Source organism: Equus przewalskii, chromosome 18 (assembly GCF_037783145.1).
Source record: "Equus przewalskii isolate Varuska chromosome 18, EquPr2, whole genome shotgun sequence".
In the NCBI taxonomy this organism is placed as follows: domain Eukaryota; kingdom Metazoa; phylum Chordata; class Mammalia; order Perissodactyla; family Equidae; genus Equus; species Equus przewalskii.
This window is the reverse complement of record NC_091848.1, coordinates 29,138,107-29,165,129: the sequence shown is the minus strand read 5'-3', so window position 1 is coordinate 29,165,129 and position 27,023 is coordinate 29,138,107. Positions and strand designations below refer to the sequence as shown.

The window sequence follows — 27,023 nt, the reverse complement described above, 5'->3', positions numbered from 1 at the left end:
TCCATAAATGTATTTATAAATCTAAGGTATTAAATTGTTTTCACGTCATCTAATATCAGTCCATAAAAGAATGAACTTCCTCATTTCTTTAACAAAAATCATTAAACCATTTTGACAGTAGATAGTTTATTGACGGAATCATTGTATATAATTTAAAGGTGATATTTAACACTGAGTTTACAGGAGAACGTGCCTGGAGCCTGCCACCTGCAATGCTGTTCCCACATACAACCAGGGTAACCTGCATCCCACCCTGGAGGGCTGAGTCGGTCTTTGCTGAGCACCATGGGAAGGTCACTGATTTAACCATTAGGAATAGCTGCATTGTAGGCCCTGTTCCATAGAAAACTCATTCTGACCTCAAAGTATTAAATCTGTGAGTATCTCATGTGCCAAATGAGGATATCTTCCTGATCTTTCCTACTTCATAGATTGGCTAAAATCAGAAAAAATGATTATTTGTTCTGAGATGAGAAGTATCAATATTTGAACCTCTCATGTTTCTTTTGGTATCTTTTCCTCATCCTTGAAGATAAAAATAAGGCCAAAGGACAGAGGCAGATGCACAGACACATTCATACATACATACACACACACATACCCCCCATCAACATCAGTTCTCAATGCATTTTTATTTTTTTTAAATTTTATTGCATGTCCTGGCAAACATAAGTGGCTTGTAGATTTGCCTCTGGCTCACCAAAGCCCATTACACAAAATACCAAAAGACAAGCAACCAAAGCTTAAAAAAAAGTATCACATCTATAAGAAAGTACCTTTCAAAAACATTAATAAAGCATATAAAACATTTGACATTTACTTACTTTTTGTACAATTATAAAAATAATAAAAAAACACAATGCTTTAACATTCAACATCCCACAAACTGTGTTTTAGGGGAATATTAAGAAAACAAAAGGTAAATGGATTTAATGAAGAAAGTTCTATTCTCCATTTCTGCTTCTAATCTCCTCCAAACACAAACCTGTCCATTATTCAGCAACTGCATTTTGCTGAGGCCACAAGAACTCCATTAAGCCCACTCGAACTTGTCTGTCCTTAATATGCTTTCACCTCTAGCCCAGTCACTTCAAACACTCAAAGAGTATAAGTTGCCACCAGGATGTGAGGCCAGTAGTGGCGCCTACCCTTGGCTAATGCCAAACCCATGAGATACAGTACAGGAATTTCTGAGTCCCTAGTGCTATCTAATAGTGCCGAAATCGCTCAGAAAAAGTTCTAGGTTGATTCAAACACTCAGGACCATAGAGGAAGCCATTCGTCCTCCTAGCTTTGCCAAGGCTCAACGTTCATTCTTCCCCTTAATAGGTTTTCAAAGCTGCATGCTTTCTCCACAGGTTAACAGTGCTAATTGCCATTTGAGCACAATAAAACTTTGAAATCAAGGACTCACTCTCTTTAACATACAAAATAACAAAAAATAATAAAAAACAACTTTCCCTTCCCCCCATCTCACAATTCGGGTATTTTTCCTTATTTGACACTGTAGTCTTACTAAATGATGTTTCCATGAAAATATAAAAACAATAATAATAACAAAAAAAGTTTCAAATGTGGTTCTGGAAAACCCGCTATCCCAAGAAGAAAAAAAAATAATCAAAACACAAAATATGCAATTTCACACACAAAACATATATACACTTTTCAGATGAAACTCATACACTATATTTTTGAGCCATATTAGCCCATTTGCACTTTAAAATAAAAATGGAAACGTATGTGCAATGCTAGCCCTTTACCAGAATGCATGGAAGGATTTTAGAGCTCATTAGTATACATACAAAATATTTCTTTTATAGTTAAAAACAAAATCGCCACAAAGTATATTTCTGAGAGATCTGGGGGAATATCATCATTTACATGTCTTCCCGAAGTCTGAAAACAACTCTTTGTCTACGGGGTTCAGGCAACAGCGCCCATGGAAGGCTTACCCCCTGGTCTGTGGGGACATTTTTATGTCTATGCACAGTCCAGAGGAGAGACGGACGGGAAATTGGGGTCTCACAGTTACTCTCAACAAACTGAAACGCGTACTGTTCAGAAAAGAAAAGTGATATAGTGATGCAACTAATGCCACAGGAAAACTGATCTCATAATTTTATATTTTCCAAGTCACCAGTTCTATTTTAAAGCTTGAAGAGAGAAGATAAGGTTCTACATGCAGAATTTTACAGGATAGAAGGGTTTTTAAAAGAAACATTTCCCACATAATGTTATTCATGTTTCAAATGGTCTTCCAAAAATTTCAATTCATGGCTCACTGAGATCTTTTACTGTTCAGCGGAGGTTCAATATTTCTGTAAGATTCCTGTTTTTCCTGAATATTCTTAATAGACATTACAATTTCACTGTAAGAACCAGATCAGGGGCCGGCTGGGTGGCGTAATGGTTAAATTCACGCACTCTGCTTCAGCAGCCCAGGGTTCACAGGTTTGGATCCTGGGTGTGGACTGACACACCGCTCATGAAGCCATATATGCTGTGGTGGTGTCCCATATACAAAGTAGAGGAGGATTGGCATGGATATTAGTTAAGGCACCATCTTCCTCAAGCAAAAAAAAGGAAGATTGTCAACAGATGTTAACCCAGGGCCAATATTCCTCTCAAAATAAAAAGAAAGAACTAGATTGATGGCATTCATCCCAAACAAATCAACCTTAATTCTAACAAGGATAGCAAATGCATAATTGAGTTAGTCAATCTAGTAGTGAAATTTAGTTTTAAGGCTTCTGTGATGGCAGCAAATGTTTTCCTAATAAGTACTAAGAGATAAGGCATCTAGTATAAGATCGAGGGAGTTGCTGCTATACCCAGATTCATGATACCAGGTGTTTTTGAACTGGTTGCCATGAATCTTTTAAGAATTTTAGCCATGGCCCGCATTCCTCATTCCCAACCAGAAGCAAAAGAGGATATTTCCTTTCTCTAGTGTGTGATAGTGTGAACACGAACTTTTTCTTGGAATTGGTCTAAATAACCCCAAAGTGAACCACCATCACTAGTAGGGATGTCAGTAAAATGAAATACACTAACATAGAGAATTGTGTACATATGCCTACAGTCTCACCCACATAATAAGCAATGGTAAATACAACTGGATCTACCCAAAGGTTTGATGTGGCATGTGGTTAGCATCAAAAGAACTGAAGGGACCTATACATCATTGTCACTTATATGTACCTTCAAGCTCTAGAAACTTATTACCATACGTGGTACTCCTTGAGAGAAGGGGTATAGATAAGCCATTCAAACAAGTAAATTAAAAAAATAAGTCGATAAGTGCAATTCAATTTCTTTTCCTTTAAATTACATTTTAAACAATACTCAATGCCCCCCACCCAAAAATATATACTGTGTATTTATATATTTATATATATAGTCTTAGACTATAAGGGTGAAAATGCTTTATAAAAGTCAATGAGAGCTCTCTGCAGCTTAAGGAGACACCCACTGCTTTTTTGCTCACTTCTACGTAGCCATGACAACTTCAGTCCTGCAAGCAATAGATTTGAAGGCTTAAAGCCAGAATCAGAATCAGACATCAGGTCGGACATTAGGTAAGAGGTAGCCTCTTACTTCTCCTTTCCTTAAGAAACAAGACTGAGAAGAGGAAGGAGAGGAGCTAGGGTTAATGCTCTGAAGGTCAAGCAACAATGCCTTGAAGGGGGGTGGGCAGGAGGGAAGAGGATGGGAAGAGCTCATGCAGTAGGGCTCACTCCCCTTCCTCTTTGATGCGCTGTTGCTTGTTGCGACGAGCATCCATATCGAAGTTGAAATCATTCCACTCATCGCGGGGTGGGAAGGAGATGGTCTGGCGGAGGGTGAAGCGCACAGCATCAATAACACGCTCGCCCCGGGTCTCACTGGAGCCCACACTGACTGTGGAGGCACCGCTTGGGGTCCGCAGGAGGTGAGGAGGGGAGGAGAAGTCATGGAGCTGCCGGTGGTCCAGGATGCCCTTCCAGATGGCATGTCGGAATTGCTCAGGAATTTTTAGACTTGCCAAATCCTGTACAATAGGGAAGGGAGTCATGGAGAATTAGGACAAAGAGGCAAACTGACATTTAGTCCATATCATTTTGTCATTTCTCAGTGTTCTCATTTAATCGACCTGAATTTAATTCCTAATTTGGAAAATAAAATTAGCTCTCCAACAACCTTCGGCACTGTGTGTAACTAAGAACAAAGGTACAGCCTTGAGGTGCCGTCTCTGCTTGTGGATGACATTTCACCTATTCTCTACTGGTCTGAGTTTCTTCATTGGTAAAACAAGGATAGTAGTCAGATCAGAGGGCAAAATCCCAAAACAAAAACATAAGGTAAATGTACTCTGAATCTTAAATCTACTGGGCTCTAGTCACCAGAAGAAATGTAATAATGGAATGTCACCACTGCTTGAGTGAGAAGATAAGAAAAGATTACTAACAAGTACTGAACACTTTCCATGTGCCAGCTACTGAACTAATTATTTTATATTCATGATCTCCTTTAATGTGCAGATTAATGGTAGATATGATCACAGTCATTTTATAGATAGAAAAGCTGAAGGACAGAGAGGTTGACAAGTCTAAAGTTATACAACTAAGTGAATGACTTAGGGACTTAGGACAGCCACTGAGCCTAAAACTGGCCTAATGCCCCAAAGGTCTCTTGGCCTGTGGATAAAGCAGGGTATCAAAATGCAGAGTGTGTGTCCATGTTCTATGGATGAGGGTAGAAGGCATTACAAATATGGTCGATCTTAACTCACTGTGGGGGCATCTCTTACATTTATCCGCGTTAGCCCTTCATTAGCTTGTTTAAGTGATGGCTCATGTTTTTATGGAGCAGCATGGTAGGTAGAGTCAGAAGATCTTGACAGAGAGTCTTATTCTGTCACTTACTGGCTCTAGACCTTCATCAAGTCAATTATTCTCTACTGGCCTCAGTTTCTTCATTGGTAAAATGGGATGCAATTCCTTTTTTGGGTCACCACATATTATAGACTCATATGCAAATGTGGATATGAAAGTATTTTGCAAATTATAAAGCACACTATATAAATCTTAACCATTTGTATTACTACTATGCTATGTTACTGTTAACTCATTCTTGCATCTTACAGGAGAAACTTATGAAAACTCCCCAATTTAACCACATTCCTTTTCCAGGAAGGGATGCCAAATAACTCAGACTGGTGTTGAGAAACAAGCTGAAAAAGAGGTGTGTATTTCCAGTAGTGATCAGGAAGAAACTGAGGTGAGGATGCAGAAATTATGTAGCTTCCCAATATTTCCCAATTCAGAAATTTGTAGTATGGGTACTCCAATTTCCTATTCCAGCAGAAAGATACATCATAATCAAGGTAATCCACAAACAGATAAGTGAGCATAGCTCTTTATACTTCTGAAACTTTCAATAAACCCAAAACTGTTTGTAAACTAGGCTCCATTAATCTGCATGACTGTGGACAGATTTTAACTGATGACTGACAGGTGGGAAAGCTGTGGCCCAGAGACTGGCACAAGACTCAGCCAACACCAGCAGAGATGAACTTGTGGAGAGTATCTGAAGATCCTAGTACCCAAGGGAGCATCCTGACACACTGTGCTGTGGGGACAAATGAACAAAAGGAAAATATAACTTTAAAAATATAGAGAAGGGACAAATTCCCTATTCCATCATGTAGGGCTCTCAAATACAGGGCCACTCTGTTCTCTTCAGGGGATGGACATCATTGTAAAGTTACCCGAAACCCATTGGAACTTACTCCTAAAGCTTTCTCTATAGTTTTCACTAAAAATTTATTCCATTAGGGAGCAGCAGCCATGGGTAATTTATGGGGTGGAGAGGGGTGGGCATAGGGGCAGAACAGCATATAGTTGTCACCACAGGGCTGGGGCATTCTCAGGCTGCAGGGGTATCTCTTGCATCGGTGCTCAAGGAAGGGGAAAAAAAGAGGTCCCAACTACAGAAGCAGCAGCAGAGGCACAGAGTATCTTCTTCCACCAGTCCAAGGGGCCCTCTAGAAGCTGGAAGAGAGGATAATAAACCCCAAAGAGAGCAGCATGAAGGTAGCCCAAGAAGAAAATCAGATTGTCGTAAACCAGAACAATACGAGCTCCCATGTGAGCAGTGCAAGAAGTGGTGCAGGAAGCAAGAAAAAGTCCCCTCCCATCGAGCTTGATCCAAAAGACAAACCAAAGAATATCAAAGCCAGAAGGGAACAATTTTTAAACCCAATTTGATTAACTGAGACCCAGGAAGGCTAAGTGAAAACCCCAAGTTCTCTTTGCCACTAAAAAGCATGGTTGGAGCTTGAACCCATGACCACTGATCTCTCCCAAAGATCAGGAATGTGTGAGCCCTATTCTGATAGAATTGAAAATGGATGAATATATGGTTCGAATTGAGAGGAACAGCTTAATCCCCCTTAAGATCCATTCTTTGAGGAGATGCAGAAAAGGCCAATTAATGGGTTAAAGACTAGAAACTTACACCTCAGGGTACTATTTCTGGTTCTGTCATCAATTCACCATGGCAAATGACTATATTGTCATCTCTCCATGTTTTTAAGTGAGAATAATATCACCTTCCTCCTGCTATCCTCTCTGGGGTCTTAGACTAAATAATGAGAATATCCTAAAAGTTCTCTGAATTCTCTAGAGATTATAAATTTCTTGAAGGTGGGAATTAGTTTCCTCTTTCCCATGCTGCATATAGTATGGATGCAAGAGACAATTTTTGACTGATCAGACAAGCTGGGGAAGATCAATGCTAGCTTCTCACATGTATAGGTTGAGGCCTGGGAATCTTTCTAATATGGTTGTGGGTTGCATCAACATTGAGGATTGGGGGTATGACAAAAACAATTTTTAAAACTAGGGGGGAGTGAGTTACAAGGAGGATGTTGCCAGAGGGAGAAAATGAAGAAATAAAAGTCAAGAGAAAAGTCTAACAGTTACTTACATCCATGGAGTAATGCTCAATCTGATAGATGGTGGTCAGCCCCTGGGTCGTGAAATAGTCCAGACATGATGAACAGCCCAACCTCGCTAAGAAGCTGCAGAGGGAAGAGGGAAGAGGAAAGAGGAAACAGAAAAAGAAAGTTCACCCCAACTGCATTGGCGAGATAAAGGGAAACCCAACATTTTGCCCTGGGATGCCCTACAGAACAGACTATGGGCAAATGAAATATACGTGGGCCTTGGATTTGAGTTTTGGAGATGATCAGTGACTTGAATGTTAGGTCTATAGAAATTAACATGAACTGGAAGGATTCCTGCAGAGCAGCTATTTCAAACGATGATCTGCGGGATTCTGGGGGTTCTGTATGAGTGCGTTAGGAGCCATTGCAGGGGGTGAAAGAAAGGAGTCCAGGGGTCAGGTTCCCAGCCCTCTTGCCTCCTGGCTCTTCACTTCAAAAGAGCATCTCTGCTTTAAGTGTTTTGTTTTGGGGGTTTCTGAGAACGGTTCATGTAGCTAAGAAAAGATTATAGGCCACTATAGTATGAAGTCATTAATGCTTTTTGATTTATGTCCTCTTCAGAATATAGAACCTCTCTTCTTTGGTTTTGGTCTCAGACTAATGATGCCAACCACTGTCACAGAGCCAGATGCTGGGTAGGACAAGCCATGCAGGCTGCCATCTCTCTACTGCCACTGCTAGTACTGCTGCATCAATCACAGGGAGATCAACGCACATTATTCCAACAGCCAAATGAAAGAACACTCTGCACATGAAGCAGGGCAGATGATGTGCACTAGGCATGAGATTTGGGCACCTACTCTTGCCTCTGTGAGAAACAGATCTTTCAGGCTTCATCTGTTTCTTTCTTCTGGCTATCTGAAATTCCTTCCTAGGGTGACCCATTGCCCATACGGCAAAGCACCAGAGGCCATCAGGTTCTTGAAAGTCTCTGTCATTTTTGCTAGCATTAAAACATTTTATGGACATCCAACTCCAAAATAATGATCCCACGGTGCCTGAGAGCTATGAGGCCTAGAGAGCAGGAAAGGGAGCAAGATAGCAAGTTTACTGCCCCTTGGGGAACCCCAGCCCTGAGCACCAATTTGAAGGCCACAACTGACTGTATAAAAACTGTGAGGAAGCAGGAGAGGAGTAAGTGAAGATGGGGGAAATAGGCATGAGAAATTATATGTCCATAAACTCACATTTTCACTTTTTCCCATGCTGACTATAGTGCTTTTACTTGATTAAACAATGCTGACCACTCCATTGATCAGAGATAATAGTGGCTGAACTTCAACCACAGAGTTGCTTTCTTTCTTTTCAACTGTGCTGTCAACTTTGACAGTGTCCACCCTCCACCACCCAGAAATGCTTAAGACAGGCCCCCAGGGGCACATGCTGTCGACTCACCTGACAAGGCTGCAATCTGTGGGGTACGGAGGTGGGGGGGTGCAGTGGGAGGTGGATGGCATGGAGAGTGGGGGAGGGAGGGCTTGGGTAGGGCTGAGTCCATTCATGTCTCCAGCCATTGGCATGTGGGTGCCCATCATAGGAACTGAACAGAAGCGGGAGGAACAGAGAGGGTTACTTCCATCATCACATACCAGCACCCCAAGGGTCCAGCTTGCCCAGTTTAATGTTACCAAGGGCATAATCTACCAGCTTTCCTTTTCAGTGTTATCTCTCACTACCCACTTCAAGAACCCTACATCTCATCAAACAGAATAGTCACCAAACTCCAAACTAATTACAGACTTCTTGACCTCTGTACATTCTCTTAGGACAATCTCTTCGCACTCCTTTCTGTGCTTCTAATGCTCTGTCCAATTGCTCATTGCTCTCTTGGATTTGCCTTTATGGGTTGTATTTCTGTCTCTCTCACTAGACTAATCTCCACGAGCGTAGAGATAAGAAGCCGTACATGTCTAGATCCCCATAGACCCTAGCAGAGTGCCTGGCACAGAGCAGGTGCTCAGTAAACTTAGGTTAAGTGAACAAATGAATAAATCTGTGAATGAGAGAGTGACTTTTAGAGTATTTGTTTGGGAATAGGAGGATTTCTTGCAATATCTGTAGGGAACCATAAGCCTAATAAGGAAGAATGTAATTAAAGATTCCAGTTATTTCTTGTGATCCATTTCAGGATTGTATTTGGGAATACCACCAACACTGGTTTTTTACTAAACCATAAACTGTAAATATTTACTTGTGGAGAAGAAAAGCTTAATACCAACAAGATTTATGAAGTAAATTTTCCCTTCAGGTCAACTAAAGAGCAAAATAACATATCTACAAAAAGATGAATGTGATTTGCTTCTACTTTAGTGAGCAGTAGTGTGCCAAAGAGGAAACGCCTCTGCCACTAACTAGCCAGCTAAAGAGCACAGGCCAATGCTGTCTCGTCGGTTTCCCCACCGACTTTCCTGATGACATCAAAGGATGATTGTAAAGTAAATAAGAAATACAAATAAGTAAATAATAGGAAAAAGTAGGCAAACTGTAAGATATGCAAATATGAAGGATCATCACCATTACCACTATTTTGTCATCCCAAGCAAAAAGCAGAGGACTCTACAATGCCACAAGAAAAAAAATAAAGTAAAAAATAAATGGATCCAATTCCTTTTGCTGTCTAAGTAGCAGACCTGTCTGGGAGTCAGGTTTTGAGCTTTCTGATGCATTTATCACTCGTAAGAGAGCAGTCTGGCTCTGAAGTCTTTATTCCACACCAGGCAGCCATACTACATATGCCTCTATCTCATTAAAATAGGAACGTGCGTCATCAGACCATAGACCATCAGCATCCTAGCCTCCCTTAACTTGTTTAAGAAAACCCAGTCTCTTCAGGGCAACACTGAAATGCTAGTTTAAAGGCTTGATCAAAATAATGAGGGATTTCAAAGGACAAGATTGAAGTACTGTTTTATGAGGGGGATTATAGGACCCACATGCAGTACTCAGTCTTCTGCATCCCTGAGGATATTATAGATCCTTCTACATTTTTACCATCTTTTCTTTCAAGTTTAGGTATCCACTTTGCTGGATTTAGGGCTACTGGACAAGATAATTATATTTACAGCAAAGCTACATACCAAACCATCATCCATTTGGAGGCCCAATGCTCACATTGTTCCTAAGTATATTTATTTATACTTAGTTGATATGAGAAATCTGTGTGTGAATCAGTAAAAGGGAAACTCCTTTCTCTATGTTGATTTTCTAATGACGGTGTATGAGATCGAGTAGATAGGTTAAGAAGGTCAAGACTGTAGGGACATAGAATCATAAAAGTTAAATGTTCAGAGTGATAATTTTGTGATTGGAAAACTGAGCATTAGAGCAGAGAGGTGACTGCCTATAGTTATATAGCTAATATTGCAATAGAGTCCAGATTATAATCTATTTCTCTAGATTTTAAGTCCACCACACCATGCTACTTCCTACATGTTGGATACATTTCCTTTTGACTATCTCAAAGGATGTAGGAAGTGGGTCCCCATCCAGGTTGTCAGGAAGTGGACTGTTCTTTTCATCGAGATCCTTAGCCCTGCTAAAAGGAACAGCCTTCTCCATCTCTACCAATGTGTTTTGTAATGAACATACACCTCAAAAGCGAGAAAGAGTTCACTGTGAGAAACCCAAGCCACCTCAACTGTGTTCTAATCTATCCCACTGTTCCTCTCACTTAGCTTAAAAGCATCTTTTCCCCCATCCCAGAGCAGAGTCTTCCCCTACACTAGCCCTGTTGGTCCTTTAGATGTAGCTAAAGGGAGATGCTCTTACTGTTGGCTCCCATGCCATCAGGAATGGTGGTGGGAGTGAGGGCGTTGCGCTGCTGAGGGTTGATAAGCTGGCTCACGGAAGGCAGCTTGTTCATGCTGTTCATTTTGTTCAGAGGTGGGGAGCTGTTACCATATGAAGACTGAGACTGCATCGAGGTCCTAGGAACACAAACATGGGAATGATGGTGAGCATGGGACACTGAAGAGTGGGAACTGGTCATTTCCAACAGGTCTCAGATTAAAATATGGCCTTGAACTGCACACTTGCAAAAATATTCCTCCATGATCTATGACAAGAAGCTATTTGTGTTTCCACTTGAGAACTTTTCCTGCCTAGGGAGGGATCACAAGGCTAATATCAAATCATATCTTTCCTGAATGTGTAGAGTACAAAGTTGAGTATCTTCCTAGAGCATCTCCTTTATGAGAGGGAAAGTAATTGCATCCTTTTTCCTCTGTTCTCTCTATCCTTTTCCCTTCTCTTGCCCTTCAACTCAAACAAGTTTGAAAATCAATGAGGGAAAATAACTAAGTGAAGACCTGAAGGCTTATGAAAGACATAGAGATGCCAAGCTCAAACTGCAGCTCGGGTATTTCATCTGTAGCTTCCTAGGCCATTTGGGATATGCAGAAAATAACTGTAAAGCCAATCAAACTGAGCATTTGGCAGCACACCCTGCTGTCATGCAGAGGCCCCAACATGGAAACACACTTTCTCAGCTTAAATGTTCATGGGCCATGAGAGAACTCATTGGAATGTCAACAGCCTCTCTATGCAGGAGAACTCTGGAGCCCAAACAACTGTTCTGTTGTCTTTCCATAAGTCTCCTGGGAAAGAAAAAGAAACCAACAAATGTTTTCCATTCAGCATAACTTTAATTTGGAAATTTACTAGAATTGTTTTGTCATACTACGCATTATATTACATACAATATTTCCTACTTGACTACCGTTCCTGACGTTTTCTTTGAATATAGAACTAGTCACGTTTACTAGACTCGGGGCAGGATACAGAGTTAGATAATCAAAGTTGCAGCCTTCCTCCAGCTATACTATAAGTCCCAGTGTAAGCCACTAAACATCCTGCCTTTGTTTTCTCACAACAAAACTACATAAACTACATACATATACACTTACTGCATGAATTAGATGTTAGAGGTAGGAAAAGTAATAAGAAATGGTCCCATCTTTGAGCAGCTCATAGAGTAGTGGATATACAGGGATAATAATTCCAACGTACCTTGTAGGGCTATGGTGGGAACTGAAAAAGATAAGATGAGGAAGAACTTTATAGACTATTTGGTACTTACAGTGAGTAATTACTGTGACCATAGAACGAAGAATGAACTTTGAACATATTTCTAACCTATGGTGGGAAAAGCTCCCCTTTTACACTCCTCAAACAAAATGTATTATTTTGTTCCTGTTTGTCTCCTTCCTGCTACAGCCATATTTATATCAGAGGAGACAGAAAAAAAGTTTGTTTTATATATATATGTATATATAAAATACAAATTTTTAAGGCTGTATAAATGAACCCAGGTTCCAAACAAACTTGGTATGGTAATGTTTGAAAAAACGATAAAAAGTGACTTTAGCATTTGAGCGTAATAGTAGTACGCTTGGTCTTTGAAGCTGCCACTCTGCATTCTCCATAATCCCACAAAACAGAGAAGGCTCCATTTCATATCATTGAAGAGCCATAGCTAGAGGAATTCAAACAATATGCTGTGATACGTATTTGCATAAATGAGTATTGAGCAATTGTACATATTGCACAATAAATGAGTGATGTAAAATTATCAGTTCAGCTGCAATTTATAATCACTGCCTTTAAGGGAGGGGCCACTGATTTTTCTCTTTAGCCCTTCTCGAGAACTCACAATTATAGATGCATATTATATAAACAAGTGTTTATATAACAAACCCTCCAACTCTAAGATAATTCAGGTTACCAAGCTCTCCTTTATCCATTTTCTGAATGATTCTCACATCCCTGTGAAGGATGTTATGGTGTGGCAGGGCAGGGATAGGCAGAAATCATTATGCCTATTATAGAGATGGGTAAATATAAGGCTCTAAGAAAAAATGTGCCCAAGTCACACATTGTTAAATGATGTGTCAAGAGGTCTCCTGGCTCCTAGTCCAAGAGTTTTTTTTCTTTCATTCTCTGGTACCGTCCCAGAAATAAGATAGTCATGAGCAATAGGTTACAGAATCAAGAAATGGACGGAGTGGAAAAGAAATGTGGGAGAGTGAGATAGAGCAGGAAATAAGGGGTTTAGTAAAGGGAGCCCCTCCAGCCATCACCAAGCACTTCCAAATCTATTCCATCCCTGTGTAGAAACTTAGCATAAGAGTCAGCACATTTGGATGTGTTTAGGAACATCTATAAGTCCATATCAAAGTGTAAGAAAGCACAAGGCAAGGTAGCCAAGAGATGTTTTGCTAGGTGCTTCTTCTTCTAACTATCTTTGCCAACCCCAAAGTACCTAAGATGCCAGATCGTCCAGACTCCAGAGGCAGGTTGGTCCTCTGTAACCTAAAGAGACCTCTATCTATTTCTCCCATTCCCCTAAATCAATCAAAGGTACAGCAAGAGCTAATGGAAGCTTAAAACCTTAATGTCCACCGCTAGGAAAATAAAAAACCTTTAAAAGCTTTGCACTTTCTCTAGACCCTCAGTTACAGCAAATGCCTTCTTCCAAATCGTGTTACAACGCGTTCCTCCCTTTGCCTTTGTGGTCTTTATTTTTGACCATTTTATAGGCCATTTATTATTTTTCAATATAAGTCAGCTTAACCATTTCTAGTTTTGAAGAGAAATCCTGGTGAAGTCAAGTCCCAGTACTTTAACAACTTAGGCTTCTGTATACATTGTTACGAATAAAATTCACTATTTCAGAGCTATAAGTGATCTTTGGTCATCCAGGATTAGAAATCAATTTCCTGACTCCAAGTCTAGTGACTCTCCATGTGGTAAGAGAGTCAAAATTCTTGAGAAGACACAAATTCAAAGTCATCTCTCCCTTGCTAGGAATGCCTGGAATTCCACCACAGGATTCCCTCTTTTGTCGTAAATTTCCATTGTCAATTAAAAAGCAACACTCTTAAGTAGAATTTGAGATACCTCAGGGTAAATTTATTTCTCCAAACCATTTCTGAGGTGCAGAATCTGAGAGGGAAAAGGGAGACTGGGGGTAGAGCAAAAACTCCCTGGTATGAGGAAGGTCAAAAAAAGGGAAAACATGGAACATCAGAAAAGAAATTGTTCTTCCTCTCCATTTTGCCCGGTACTGCCCTGCCTGTAAGTTTTCTCTCTAGCTGGGCCATCCAGCTTCTAAAGACAGAGGGCAGCATGTATTCTCTAGCTAGATTAACCATAATTATAAAATACTGTCCATCAGTTCAAATATGTGCATTCAAATAAAAGTCGCCATAAACACATCAAAAACTTACATAAAAATAATGTTAAAGAAAAAAACTTCTGAAAGAAAAAGCAAATGTTTAAAAAAACTAAACATACTCATTAACCCTTCAAGGGGACTTGTGAATCAAAGTTATTATGTTAATTGAAAACACTGCAAATGTAACAAGATCATCTGATTTTGCTAATATACATTTATCTTAGACATAAAGACATTTTCCCTAAGTATTTTTTCTAAGCTGCTAAATTATTTTTATTTAGAGCAACTGGTTTTAAAGCTTTTAAAATTAATTACTCAAAGATCAGAACATGCTGTAATTCTCTAAAAAAAGCATTGGACAATAGGTTCCGCTATAGATTTCTGGGTGAGTATTTGCTATTGTCTATGTCACAGAAGGCAAATTATTTCATAAATTTCAATTTGTTTAAATTACTTTTAGTAAATTTGGCAAGTTCAGATGTAAGTTGAGACTTGTTCAGAGGTGTGACGTTACAGTGCCCATCTCCTCACGATGAAACGAAACATTCCCAAAGCTAAAATATGTTTTCAAGTCAGTGTAGGCATTGTAATTTATTTTTAGCATTGATAACTTTGATACAGAGTATTTTAAATAAACACACCAAACACTAACAGAACTGCAGACAGAACCAAATGATTGCTCTGTTTTTCTTATTCTCTACACGTACACACGGTAGTTCAAACACTTAAATGAAAATATTCTAGTATTTAAGGAATAAAAAAAAGCAAAAGAGACAGAAAAGAAAAACAGCAAGATAAACCAAGATGCAAAAGTTTATTGAAAATTAAAATCACACATCCGTAAAGCAACAGCCTCAATAACAAGAAATCATTGTTGTGGTGACACAGAATAAAGAGCTGGTGATCTGGTGTGGGGAGATAGAGGAAGGCAGGGATTTTTAAAGTCTTTATACTATTCTTTTAAAATATGTTTTTAAAACAGAAGGAAATAGATTCTCTAAATTCTTTGAGCCAAACAAGAAAGTCATCTACTCTATTTTTAATTTTTAGGTCAGGAGTGGTGATTTTAACACGTGTCTGCTTGGACAGCACTTAAAACCTAAGTCTCCCGGGGGAAAGAGTTTGAGCAGTGTCTGCAATATGGCTAGTTTTATGGGGGGTTTGAGGGGTAGGAGCTCCAATCAAACAAATTAACCATCAATTTGGTGAGAGGACTTTGAACTCCATTTTGGGCTTTGAAGAATGATATATAACTGCCTGGAACAGTATCACTAGGGTGGTTTTACCCTCCATCAAAATGACAAAATAGGTTTACCCGCCTTGGCGTCTAAACAACAGTTTTGGGGACAGGTCGGGTTTTCCACGAGCAAGGACGACTATCTTATCAGATGCTGACATACGGCGGCAGTGGTAGGATCTGATCCAGCATTAATGAACTTTCTACCTACACAGGAGGGGAGGATACTAATAATGCAAGTTTTCAAAAAGAAGAAAAGAACATCCCCCACATTGGCTGTTTACAGTAATCATCACCTCTCTGCCCAGCAGTACACTTGACACCTTAGTTTGTTACTATTTGCAATATTCTTGCATGACCAGCATTAAAAGGGCCTGACTGAGTCCCTCAGTCACTTACAATTTATTTATGCACAGACAATAACAACTTTTTCTCCTTTTCTTAAAAAGACATCTTAAGTTTGAGACCTGCTCAATAGCTTCTTCATGAGTTTTCAGACACAACAGAAGGTAACAGAAAAGGGTTCCAAAAAACATCTTAATGCCCCTCTTCCCAGCCTGAGCCCCTCCCTCCCAAGAAACAACACAAAAGCTCACAAACACAGGGGTTCCTGACCGACCAACACTAGATCTAAGATACACAATCTGCAGAAAATGTCCTTTCTTGTAAAGTTTTGAGTCCCTTCAAAAGATTTTCTCACTAGTGGCTGTGTGCCTTTGAGCAGTTGGGTCTCTGAGCCAAACTGTCTTCAAGTCCTGCATACAAGGGCTGGATACACACACACACACACACACACACACACACACACACAGGGAAACACAACAAACACACACGCTCAAAATACAGAGACAGGGCTCTATGGGTACACTGATCGGTTTGGGAGGTTGGAATGTCTAAAGAAGACGTCAGATTGTTTCGGAGTTTCTCTCCGGGGCTCCGCAAGTTCATTCCTGAAGCAGGCTGAAAGGAGACTGCAGGGGGAACCAGAGAAAAGAAAAGATGAAGGCTTAGGACTTCATATATTCAAATCAATTGAATACAGAAACACATCCTCCTACCTTCATGATCATAGTATAGACAGAATGGCATGCCCTTAAGGCTATTTTTGCTCCTTCTTCTTTATCCTCCTTTAAAATTATTCGGAGGTGACTTCTCAAGCTTTTTAGGAAGAAGAAATGATATAAGGCGTGGTAGTCAACCAGAACTATCAGAATCACCTGTAGAACTTAAAAAAATGTATTTTCCCCCTTAGTTTCTGAGACTAGGCTGGGGCCCAAGCATACATTAAAGAAGCTCCATGAGTGATTCAGTTGAGGACAAGTGAGACAAGGAAGGTCAAGGAACTCAGCACAGAGCTTGGCATATCGGACTCGATTCATTGAAAAAGGGAATGCAGAGACAAGAATTAACTTTAATATTTTGTAAATGTCATCCACCCAATTATGATACCTCATTACTGCTCCTGTCTCGCCTAACTATGAAGTATGAAGAAATATGGTCTTATCAGTCTGGGGGCTGTGTCATCATGCATTGTAAAGAACTATTAACGAGCATTTTGAATGTGCCCAGATGGAGAAGGATAAATATCTTAATCCCTTCAGTCACAAATTTGCCTATAGATGCACATATCAAACTCATGAAAGCAACTTTTGCATAATTCAGAAATCAATTATGCTATAACGATGCCAAGAACAGATCAGTTTATTTTGCTAAAGGTTGTGCAACCCCACGAACTGTCTGGAAATTGTTTCCCAGATGGCTTTTGAATCACATTTGGTTACTCCTTGCAAAGAAACAAAGTCATTTTCAGTTGGTTAGTGCTGGGATTCAGTGAACCATCTCAGCAAGAATTGGTACCATCATAAAGAATACGCCAGAAATCAAATTAGTAGGGAAGCAATTTACTGCCAACTAAAGAAGAATAGCTTTGACTTCTTGTTTGGATGTTACATTTTAGGACGTCTCTCGGAGCAAGGACTGAATGAGACAACATGCAGAAGTCATGTTTTAGTTATGATATGAGCATATGGACCAAGGGAGTTCAAACTTTGAGACCTAGAACTGAGATCAGTTCTGCAATGAGGTGTGAGAACTTTGAAAAGTGATTTAATCTACCTTAGTTTAATGCATCTGAGTTTTTTCCTCATTACCAATTTGGAGCTAATAAATCTCTCCCCTGACAACCTCATAGCATAGCTGCAAAGTTCAAAAAGTATCACTGTGCAGACTGTAAAAGCTTGTGCAGTTCCATGACCTGTAAGCCTGAACCATGCGAATCTGCCAAAATTTACCTGTTTTTAATCTATGAAACTGGCCATTTCAAACAAATACTCTGGAAATGTGGACGATTTCTAAATCAAACTTAGAAACGTGGTTTATCACACCTTTCAGTGAGATAGAGGGAGATTTGTGTCCTTCGCGCTCTTCTACATTGAAAATCCTGAAAATATTGCTTGCTTCTCCCTTAGATACATAAATATGAGCAAAAGCTATCAATGTTCATGAAGAAAATCATAGACAAATGAGCTTAAGGAAATAAGACTTTACACTGAAACCACAAGGATAAATATCAACTGACAGATACAGAGTCAGGAAAGAGGGAATACATGCTTGCTTTACTCTTAGAACTTTTGTGATTAATGAAGCTGACCAGAACATTGCAAAGAGCTCTGTCTTCCAAATCTGAGTCTAGTCTTAGCTTTATTATGAACTGGCTATGAAATGACAGGTGTAGTTTATTAGGCCTCAGTTTTCCAATCATAGAATGAAGGGGTTAGAACTATGGTCCTGAGGATCCCGCTCTGCTCCAGTATCCTCTGACCTGTGTTACTAACAAGCCACAATCAACAAGTGATCATAAAGAAGAAGGAAACACTAAGGATGTCACATATTTGTATTAAAATTAAAATGAATTCATCCCGTAGAAACTCAAAAATAATTTTCCAGATGAAAGCAAGAATTAGGGTAGGTAAAATTTTAATAAAGTGATGTTGGTCTGAGGTCAGGATGGAAGCCAAGAAGGAGGATAAACTACAGAAAAAAGTGAAAAAGAAATAGCATTGGTCTAAAGTATATAAGTCAAAAGATTGCTAAGTAGGTCTCAAGGGCTTCTTTAAAGCTGTCTTAAGAGTTAACATCTCTTGAAAATATGAAGGCGAGGAGTCTAGAGTTAAGAATGGGTCCAATTTATCTTCCTGCTAGATTCTGGCTTTATAAACATAACCCTCTATGTTTATACCAGTGTGAGCAAACCAACTAAAATCAAATTTCTTCATAAATGGTATAAAGCCTACTTATATCTATAACAATTTGATTCATAAAAACTCAGTGTAAAATTTACCCTTCATAAAGCCTATGATCATGAAGGTAATTGCGAAGGAATTTTTGAAAAAGGAAAACCATGCACAAAGGAAAAAGCAAGCAGAGAGAAAACACACAGCGGGAAACTAATAGAGTAAACTAAAAATATTGCATTGCCACCTTGTAGAAAGTGTATTCCCTTCCCACTTATTTTTCCTCTACTATAAAGAAAAGTACAAAATTGATTCCTTACCAGCATAAAATTGGTACTATGTTTTTGGAAAGGAAATCACAGGCTATTATAGGCATTTTCCAAGCTGATTTACTCTTTTCAAATGATTGCCAGGGAATTAGATTTCCATTTTTCTCTGTCTACTCATTCATGCTCTTTTTGGAGATTTACATGAAAATAAAAGAGCTGAAAAATCTCAACTGAAGAATACAGCAACTGGAGAATTTACATATATCTATCATTGGAGACCCACGTATACATAATGTAACAAAGGCATAATTAGACCAAATGTCTATATTTGCAAAGATTTCCTTTTGCAGTCTGTTAGATTTCCATGCACAAGTTACCACAGCTGAAGTTAGCTCTTATCCACCGTGAGATAACAACTCAAACACATGCAGCGATGCTTTTAAACGGACACCCCAGAGAACTAGGAAGCTACTAATTCTTCTCTATTTATCTACGGCCACACGTACAAAACAGTGAAAATAGATCTCTAAAACCTTTTGGGCTTTTTAATATAACACAATTTTCAGACACATTTTCTTCTTTGATGAAATAGATTGTTTTATGAAATACAAATTATAAATAAAATAATTTCCCTTGAGACAAATGCCAGCCAGGCAGACTGGATAAGTTCTAAGCACTGGAAAACTCATCATGTGGGAACAAAGGGCTGTGTATTTTCATGTACTCCAAGTAAACAAACACAAATAGTATACGCCCCCAACAGACGGAGGTGGGTCCTCTTAGCATGTAAAGTTTCTAAAACTATGACACAAAACTATTCCCTTTATTGCATGATCTAGAGAAGCTGTTTAAAATTGTCCTATTAACTTAAATGATGCTGAGAATAAATTTCCAGAGCTTTCTTAAGATTCAAAAGGTGTTCTAGTTGGGAATTCACCATGAAATTGTAAACAATGGGAAGGCAGGAACCCCATCTTTCTCATCTCTATCCTTTACGTTTTCACATAGCAGATCAGTAAAAGTTTGCTACATGAATCAAGTCCAGTCTAAGCTGATGACAGGGTTGCATGATTAACCATATTTTGTGTCTGAATGGGCATGTCTAACTTTCTCAGACAAAAGAGATCTCTGTTCAAGGCTGTCATTTTGTTAGACACTGAAATGTCACCTTAAAAGATTTCCTGAAACCTTTTACTATCTTTCTACCTTAGAATATACATATTAGCTTCCAAATACTCCCATCAAAATATCTGAGCCTCAAGAAGCAACGAAGGAAGAGGCACTCATTTATCTAGAACAAGGATTGGCAAACTACAGTGAATGACCCAAATCTGGCCCAAAAGCTAAGAATGGTTTTCCATTTTTAAAAAGTGGGAAAAATTCAAAAGAGGAAGAATAGTTTAAGACAGGAAAATCAGATGAAATTTAAATTTCAGTGTCCATAAAATAAAGCTTTATTGTAACAGCCACTCTTATTTATTTACATATTGTCTGTGGTTGTTTCTGTGCTACAAAGGCAGAACTGAATTTCTGCAAGAGACCATGTGGGCCAGAAGGCCTAAGATATTTACCATCGGTGCTTTATAGAAAAAAAGGTTGCCAATCCCTGTGCTAGATAGTCAGATATTCTAAACCACAACATTTAATAAATATCAATTTGATATGACATAACTTTTCTTGTTAACTGAAAAAAAGACAGGAAACTATCACAGAGCAACTAGTTCAGCATGAGTTACTGTATAATTCTTCTGAGGTCATTTTGGCTGAGCCAAACATTTCCAGAGTGAACTGAAGGCAACTTGAGAGTTTCTTAAATATCATGACATGCATATCTTGGGGAAGGCATATCTGCTCTGGGTCTGTAAATGATGTTACAGGTCTGTTTCTTTGATCCCTGTTGTATGATTTTATAAGAGCTAAATCAGCTTTGCATTCGAATATATTAACATAGTTCTATCTGTTATCCTAAAAGATCTATAGGACTGGCAATGGGAATTTGTCTGCACCTTGAGTTCTAATTCTACTTTGGAATACTCTGTGTCCTCAAGGAACTTCCTGATTAAACTTTCCACTCAGCCTTACACATAAAACCTTATAATTATGATTTGCAAAATTTCATGCTAAAAGTATATGGTGAGATCTCTTTCAGGCAAAAAAAGAGTCTTAAATGCTTAACTAGTCTAAAACCCTTTAAAAAGAGTCACTTCATTTCTATCCCTCTGCTGCCCACCCCACAGCCCGTAGCCCATAGGTACTCAAGGATGTTTCCTGACTATCAGAGATGCAGCCCCGCCTCCTCAACTGCATTCATGTTGATTAAAAAAAGAATAATGAGCCCTCTTATTACAATTTCCACAGCTCTCTCTCTATAGTAGCTAACAATATATCAGAAAAGAACCATTATTTATTGTTCATTCACATTTCTCTTGTAAAAGACAATCTTTGCCTTAGGCAAGATGGTTTTGGCTTCGTTTCTTTTTGCCTGAAGAGTAAAGTCAAATGTTTGAATTATTCAAATAGGCCAAAATATATACATTTTACATCTATCTACAGAGACTCTGGCAACGCTTCCAGTAGACACAATATCTTAATTAAGCTAACAAGAGATAAATCTTAACCACAGAAGGGTAAATATAAACAGAGTTCTGATTCACCCACTTCCCTGCCTTTCACAAGAGCTATTCTGTTCTGGTTTGTCATAAAACAATTAACATCATCAAAGACCCAAGTGTCAAGGTAGAAACATATAAATAGGTTGTATGTATCTTCTAAAATGGTTGCAAAATCTGGCCCAATTTGTGTAAAAATGTACTGCATTTCTGGAAGACAACCCAGAGCAGAGATGCTAAAACATGGCAATATGATGCCACTTTGCCCTTCTGCATCCAGACATTTTCCCAGTAAGCACGCACTAGGTCTCAATCCTTCTTAGCACAGAACTCAAAGAAGTCACTTTATAGTAAAAGCTGCATGCTATCCCTAGTCTGTAACTGATTTCCCAAAAGCAGACTGTATGCATCCCAGAAGATGTACAAGACAATTCATTGTGGTGAGGGAAGATTACACGTTTTCAAATATATACAATATTATTAGAATAGAGTGTGTACTCAATTTTCTATTATTGATAGATGTGTATGGATCAGGGGTACAAACGGCAGAGCTAACTGTTAGTGTGAGTCTCTTAATAATTTACCTGATATGGTTTGTATTCAATTTCAGAAGATAGGCAAAATTTCTTAAAGTGAAGGTGATAAGAAACATAGAAGTTTGCTGAAACTGAAAAAGGAGCCCCACACTAGCTCATCTGACCCTCTTACATTCTGCTGTCTCATAACCTCACCTTCTACATCACCCACCAATCACGCTATTGCTGATCCGAACAAATAGGCACTCTTGCGCCTCCTAAAATGACACATTGACACACTCACTGTTTCTGAAGTAAGTGCTGGTGCTGCTGCTGCTGCTGCTGCCTGTAGGTTTCAATCGTGTGCTGAGGAAGGTACTGCATGAGTTCCAGCGACTCTTTGATCTTCAACAGCATTTCATAAGTCTCACGGCCCCTCACCTGTGGAAGAGAGCAGAAGGAAAGAGAAGGAAAAATGAAGAACTGCAGAGCTATCAGAGGTACAGTCAATCCTCACGTTTTGTGGATTCACTCATTTGTCTACTTGCTAAAGTTTATTTGAAACCTGAAAATCAATACCCGCAGCACCTTGCGGTCATTCGCAGACACGTGCAGAGCGATGGAAAATTTGAGTCATCCATGCATGTTCCCAGCTGAGGTGGAATGAGATGTTCTGCCTTCTAGTTTCAGCTCTTATGTTACAAACAAGTGTCCTTTTAGTAGTCTATTTAGTGCCACATTTTTCACATTTTTGTGATATTTGCTTGATGAGTTGGCTGTGTAAAATGGCTCCCAAGTGTAGTGGGGAAGTGCTGTCTAGTGTTCCTGAGTGCAAGAAGACCACGATGTGTCTTATGGAGAAAATATGCATTCGATAAGCTTCACTCAGGCATGAGTTACAGTGTTAATGAATCAACATATATACTAAATAAGGTGTTTTTCAAGAGAAACACTCACAAACCAAGGTTTTGTATTGATCAATTGCTGAAACGCTGTAACCAAAAGCTCATAGGAACCGAATCCTGTATTTCCTCTAGGAGAAATGATTTTGTATTTGCTAGTACAGTGTTCACAATGGCGTGATAAAACATAACTACTGCAAATAACGAGCATTAACTCTAACTGTCTCTGGAAGGACAAACGTTTTCAGCTGAGTAAAATGTACTTCTCTCTTTAAGACACTCTCACACTAAAAAGTATGAGCAGGGCCAGGACTAGGGTGAGGCCAGTGGACACGCAGCGCATTTGCAGGGCCCCGAGAGTGAGTGCCTATTGAAATTCTGCCCCCTAGACACACTTCACCTGCCTCACCCTTGTCCCTCCCTGAGTATGAGAGGCAGAGTTGGTCAGAATTCAGATATTGGGAGGATTTTCTCTACCTTTTGTTGGGTTAACTCCTACTCATCCCAGATCTCAGATCACCTTCTCTGAGAATCCTGATCTCCCTCTTTCAGGCCGAGTTTTCCATCCTTCCTACATGCTCCCCCAGTCTCAGGCCCAGCTCTGCTGAAGCATTTATTTCATTACCTTGTAACCGTTTTCCTCCTCACTAGGAGGCAAGCTCTTTGAAGGTAAAAATTATATCACACTGATCTCTAAATGCTCAGGGTCTGGCATATTTGCCATTCAACAAATAACCAAATTTTGTTAAAATGAAAGAGTTTTTCTTTCTTCACACACTTCAGCTAAACTCCTTGGTCAACTCTTCACTAAAAAGATGTAAATGATTACAGGGTACCTGCTTCATTAGTACAAACTGAAATTTCATAGAAAAACAGCTTTTCAAGTGGTTCCTATCTTAGCAGCTGAAAACATTTTAGGTTTTATTGGAATATTTAGTATATCAGGAAAATGTTTAACTTAAAGTTCACTAGTCAGTTTCCATATGTAGCCTGGGAAAGAAGACACTGAGAATCTTAGTTCACTCACCGTCTGCTGGTTCTTACAGTAAGCAGCTTATTCCCCTGATGGACAAGGCCCAAATAAGGGAGGGAAGCAAGTATGGCACACCCAAACCTGTTGAGGTGTTTCAGCTTCAATCGCAAGGTGACAGCTCCCGGTCAAATCCCTTGGCCTTGCTTGTCTGTGCTGCGTGTCAGTTTAGATGGCGTCAAGGGCTATCCTGATTACCAAAACTTTGCTGCCACTGTAGATGGCAAAGCCCTAAGGTAATAAGAATTCAACAAACTGCAATCCTAGTCTAAAAAAGGGCACCTTAGTGACCTTGAGACGATTACTCTTCCTTCTAGGAGTGAACATCGCTCTTACACAACAATTGGGCCGAGTCTTCTGGCCATTCGCATATAATTGAGGATTCTGCCCTGCTGGGCTTTCTTTATAGCACTCCCTGAAAGAAATCACGGTCCATTCTCTATCATTGTTGTATGATCCACGTTGTGAACTCTTTCTGACAAAATTTTAGTGCTAAATTGCTATGGCCATGCTGTCGAGGATAAACTTCTTCTTGAACATGAAGGACAGATTCATTTTAAATATTTGACTAAGAAAAATTCTATTAGGAGGGTAGCTTTGACTGGGTGAGTAATAAGTTGAGGAGCACACACTACTAATATATTCCAAAACTGTGAAGGGAAGGGATAATTTCCTGATTTTGCAAACAATACATTCTGTCTTATCTCACTAGCCACCATCACCCCGATCTCATTGTCACAGACCATCAGAAGACGACCACAGAGTAAAAGCTCGCTCAGAGAAGGTGGAAATGCAGCAGTCCTGAAGGCCCAAGAGAGACTCACTGGTAAGTATAATAGTTCATCATCTGGAGATCTTCGTTTCTTGATGGACGTCATCTGGATGCCATGTGTGTTCTGACGAAAAGCTGGTGGAGGAAACATGCAAGTTTCATCCTGGGAACATTTCTGAGGCAATAATACACTTATTAAACAGACAATAGCACCAGCAAAACCCGTGAGATTAGTTTCCAGTTCTAATCATCCCTTTAATTGGTGATGATTGCTTTTACATTAAGCGTAAACCTAACAATAATAAGGTGGGGGGAAGGCGAGGCAGGACAAGTGAAAGGAAGAAATTCGAGATGCTGGGAAATGGCCTTTGGCCTAAGGAGTACTGCAGGAATCCCTAGGTCACACTGGCGTGTGTCTGTGAGCAGCTGTTAAGGAAAGGAAGATAAATTGGTCTGTGTTTTATTTTTCAGGTCATTTATCTTCCAAGGAGGTAAATGCACGTTGAAGAGGCTGTCTTGCCAATCCCTTCAGCCTTGTGCGTTCACCCCTCCCACGTTAGTACACACATCACACAACTTCTGACAAGCAGTTTCACTTTCCAGGACCTCAGTTTTCTCTTGGTAAATGAGTGAATTAAGCTCATAAATCCCTAAGATTTCCCAAATTAGAAACCACACCCAGGATCCAGGGTATAGAGATGATCCTTTTATCAAATTTCAGATGATCTGTTTTGGTTTTTTTTTTTTTTTTTTGCCAGGGGGGGAAGATTAGCTCTGACCTAACATCCACTACCAATCCTCCTCGTTTTGCTGAGGAAGATTGGCCCTGAGCTAACATCTGTGTCCATCTTCCTCTACTTTATACGTGGGAGGCCTGCCACAGCATGGCTTGACAAGTGGTACGTAGGTCTGTGCCCGGGATCTGAACTGGTGAACCCCACGCTGCGGCAGCAGAGCATGGGAACTTAACTGCTACACCACTAGGCCAGGCCCAGATAATCTGTTCTTACTGAAAGTCATTCATTTGTAGGTGACTGAGGTGCTCAGGGAAGAATATAGGAACTATGCTACCAGACAGACCCAAGACCAAAATTACGGTGGGGATCAAAGTTTTTATATGTATAGAATATAAATATATATATATATCTCATGTATATATATATAAAAATAATATTTATACATGATTTCTTGAGGAATAATGAGAGAGAGTAAGAGACTAACAGACAAAGCAAATCATGCTAGACAAGAAGTTGATGGTGACTAGTTGTCACAGCATTCTGTTGTTCTGTAAAACACAATACAATTTCTCTTTCTTCTCGATACTAATCAGTAATAAGATTAAAACCTTATTTCATGAAATAAATCATAGTGTGGTGTACTTTAAAATACTTGTAGTGATATCAGGCTTATGCAAGGCACCCTCTAGAGTGAAATCTCACAAGTTACAAGCACAGTGGATCAGTAGTTTTCAAACTTTGTTACCTGGAGGGCTAGGCCTCTGTGGGGGTATACCTCATGGGCAAGGTGTGGCTGTGAGCAGAATGTGGAGCCCCAGACCACCCCCAAGTCCTGTGCCCTCCAACTAGAGCAGCTTTGCTTTCATCTATTTTGCATCGTGGGTTCCTTGAAATATTTTGTTTTTGAAAAGAAGTTTGAAAACAAGTGACTAAATCCTTAGACTCACTACACATGAGGTCACTGATGTCCCAAGAGGGTCATATCTGTCACGTCCAGACTCAGTGAAACCCAGATCTCCATATTCCCCAGGCTATGCTTTGTGAAACGCATTCTTAAATCTCCCTGTTCCCACAGACTCATGAGGTAGGCAGCTGTTATTTTCAGCCCTCATGCTCAATAACAGAAAGATAAACTGATACCAATAGGCTGAGATATGGGCTCTCAAACTTTAGCTGGCCTTCGAGTCACCTGGAGGGCTTACAAACATCTATAGCTGGGCCTCAGACCCGGAGTTTCTGATTCAGCAAGTCTGAGAACTAAGAATTTGCATTTCTACCCAGTTTCCAGATGATGCTGATGCTCCGGGTCTGGGGGTCATATTTTGAGGATTGCTGGACTAAGAAATCCTCACAAAGACTACCCGCTTTTGTAAAGCTGTAGTGCAACCCTGGAGTCCATTTCAGCACTTCCATCAATGTTATAGCTGTTCTCACCAGCTCTGAGGCCTCAATTTAGCCTTGCCCCTAAAGCCCTTAGGTCTTATTATGCAGCTTCTCAAATATCCCTCGCAAGCCCCCGTATCTGGAGAAGACTCAACCCTACCCCATTTGGCCACT

General features: G+C 39.7%; 1 protein-coding gene across 14 annotated transcripts in view; it reads right to left on the bottom strand.

Moving 5' to 3' along the window:
• Positions 1-628: 628 nt before the first annotated feature.
• TP63 (tumor protein p63) overlaps positions 629-27,023 on the bottom strand; it is a 224,950-nt gene continuing 198,555 nt past the window's right edge. For 8 of the 14 annotated variants that reach the window (XM_008540848.2, XM_070583419.1, XM_008540827.2 and 5 more), the window contains 6 exons: positions 24,782-24,864; positions 22,330-22,466; positions 10,757-10,914; positions 8,384-8,528; positions 6,970-7,063; positions 629-4,030 (listed from right to left, as the gene is read on the bottom strand). In XM_008540848.2, coding sequence (XP_008539070.1) covers positions 3,734-4,030; positions 6,970-7,063; positions 8,384-8,528; positions 10,757-10,914; positions 22,330-22,466; positions 24,782-24,864 — 914 coding nt within the window. In that variant the 3' untranslated portion in view covers positions 629-3,733. Of the gene's footprint in view, positions 4,031-6,969; positions 7,064-8,383; positions 8,529-10,756; positions 10,915-14,957; positions 16,371-22,329; positions 22,467-24,781; positions 24,865-27,023 lie in introns of those variants that run through there. The other 6 variants (XM_070583423.1, XM_070583425.1, XM_070583424.1 and 3 more) reach the window with 2 other exon arrangements.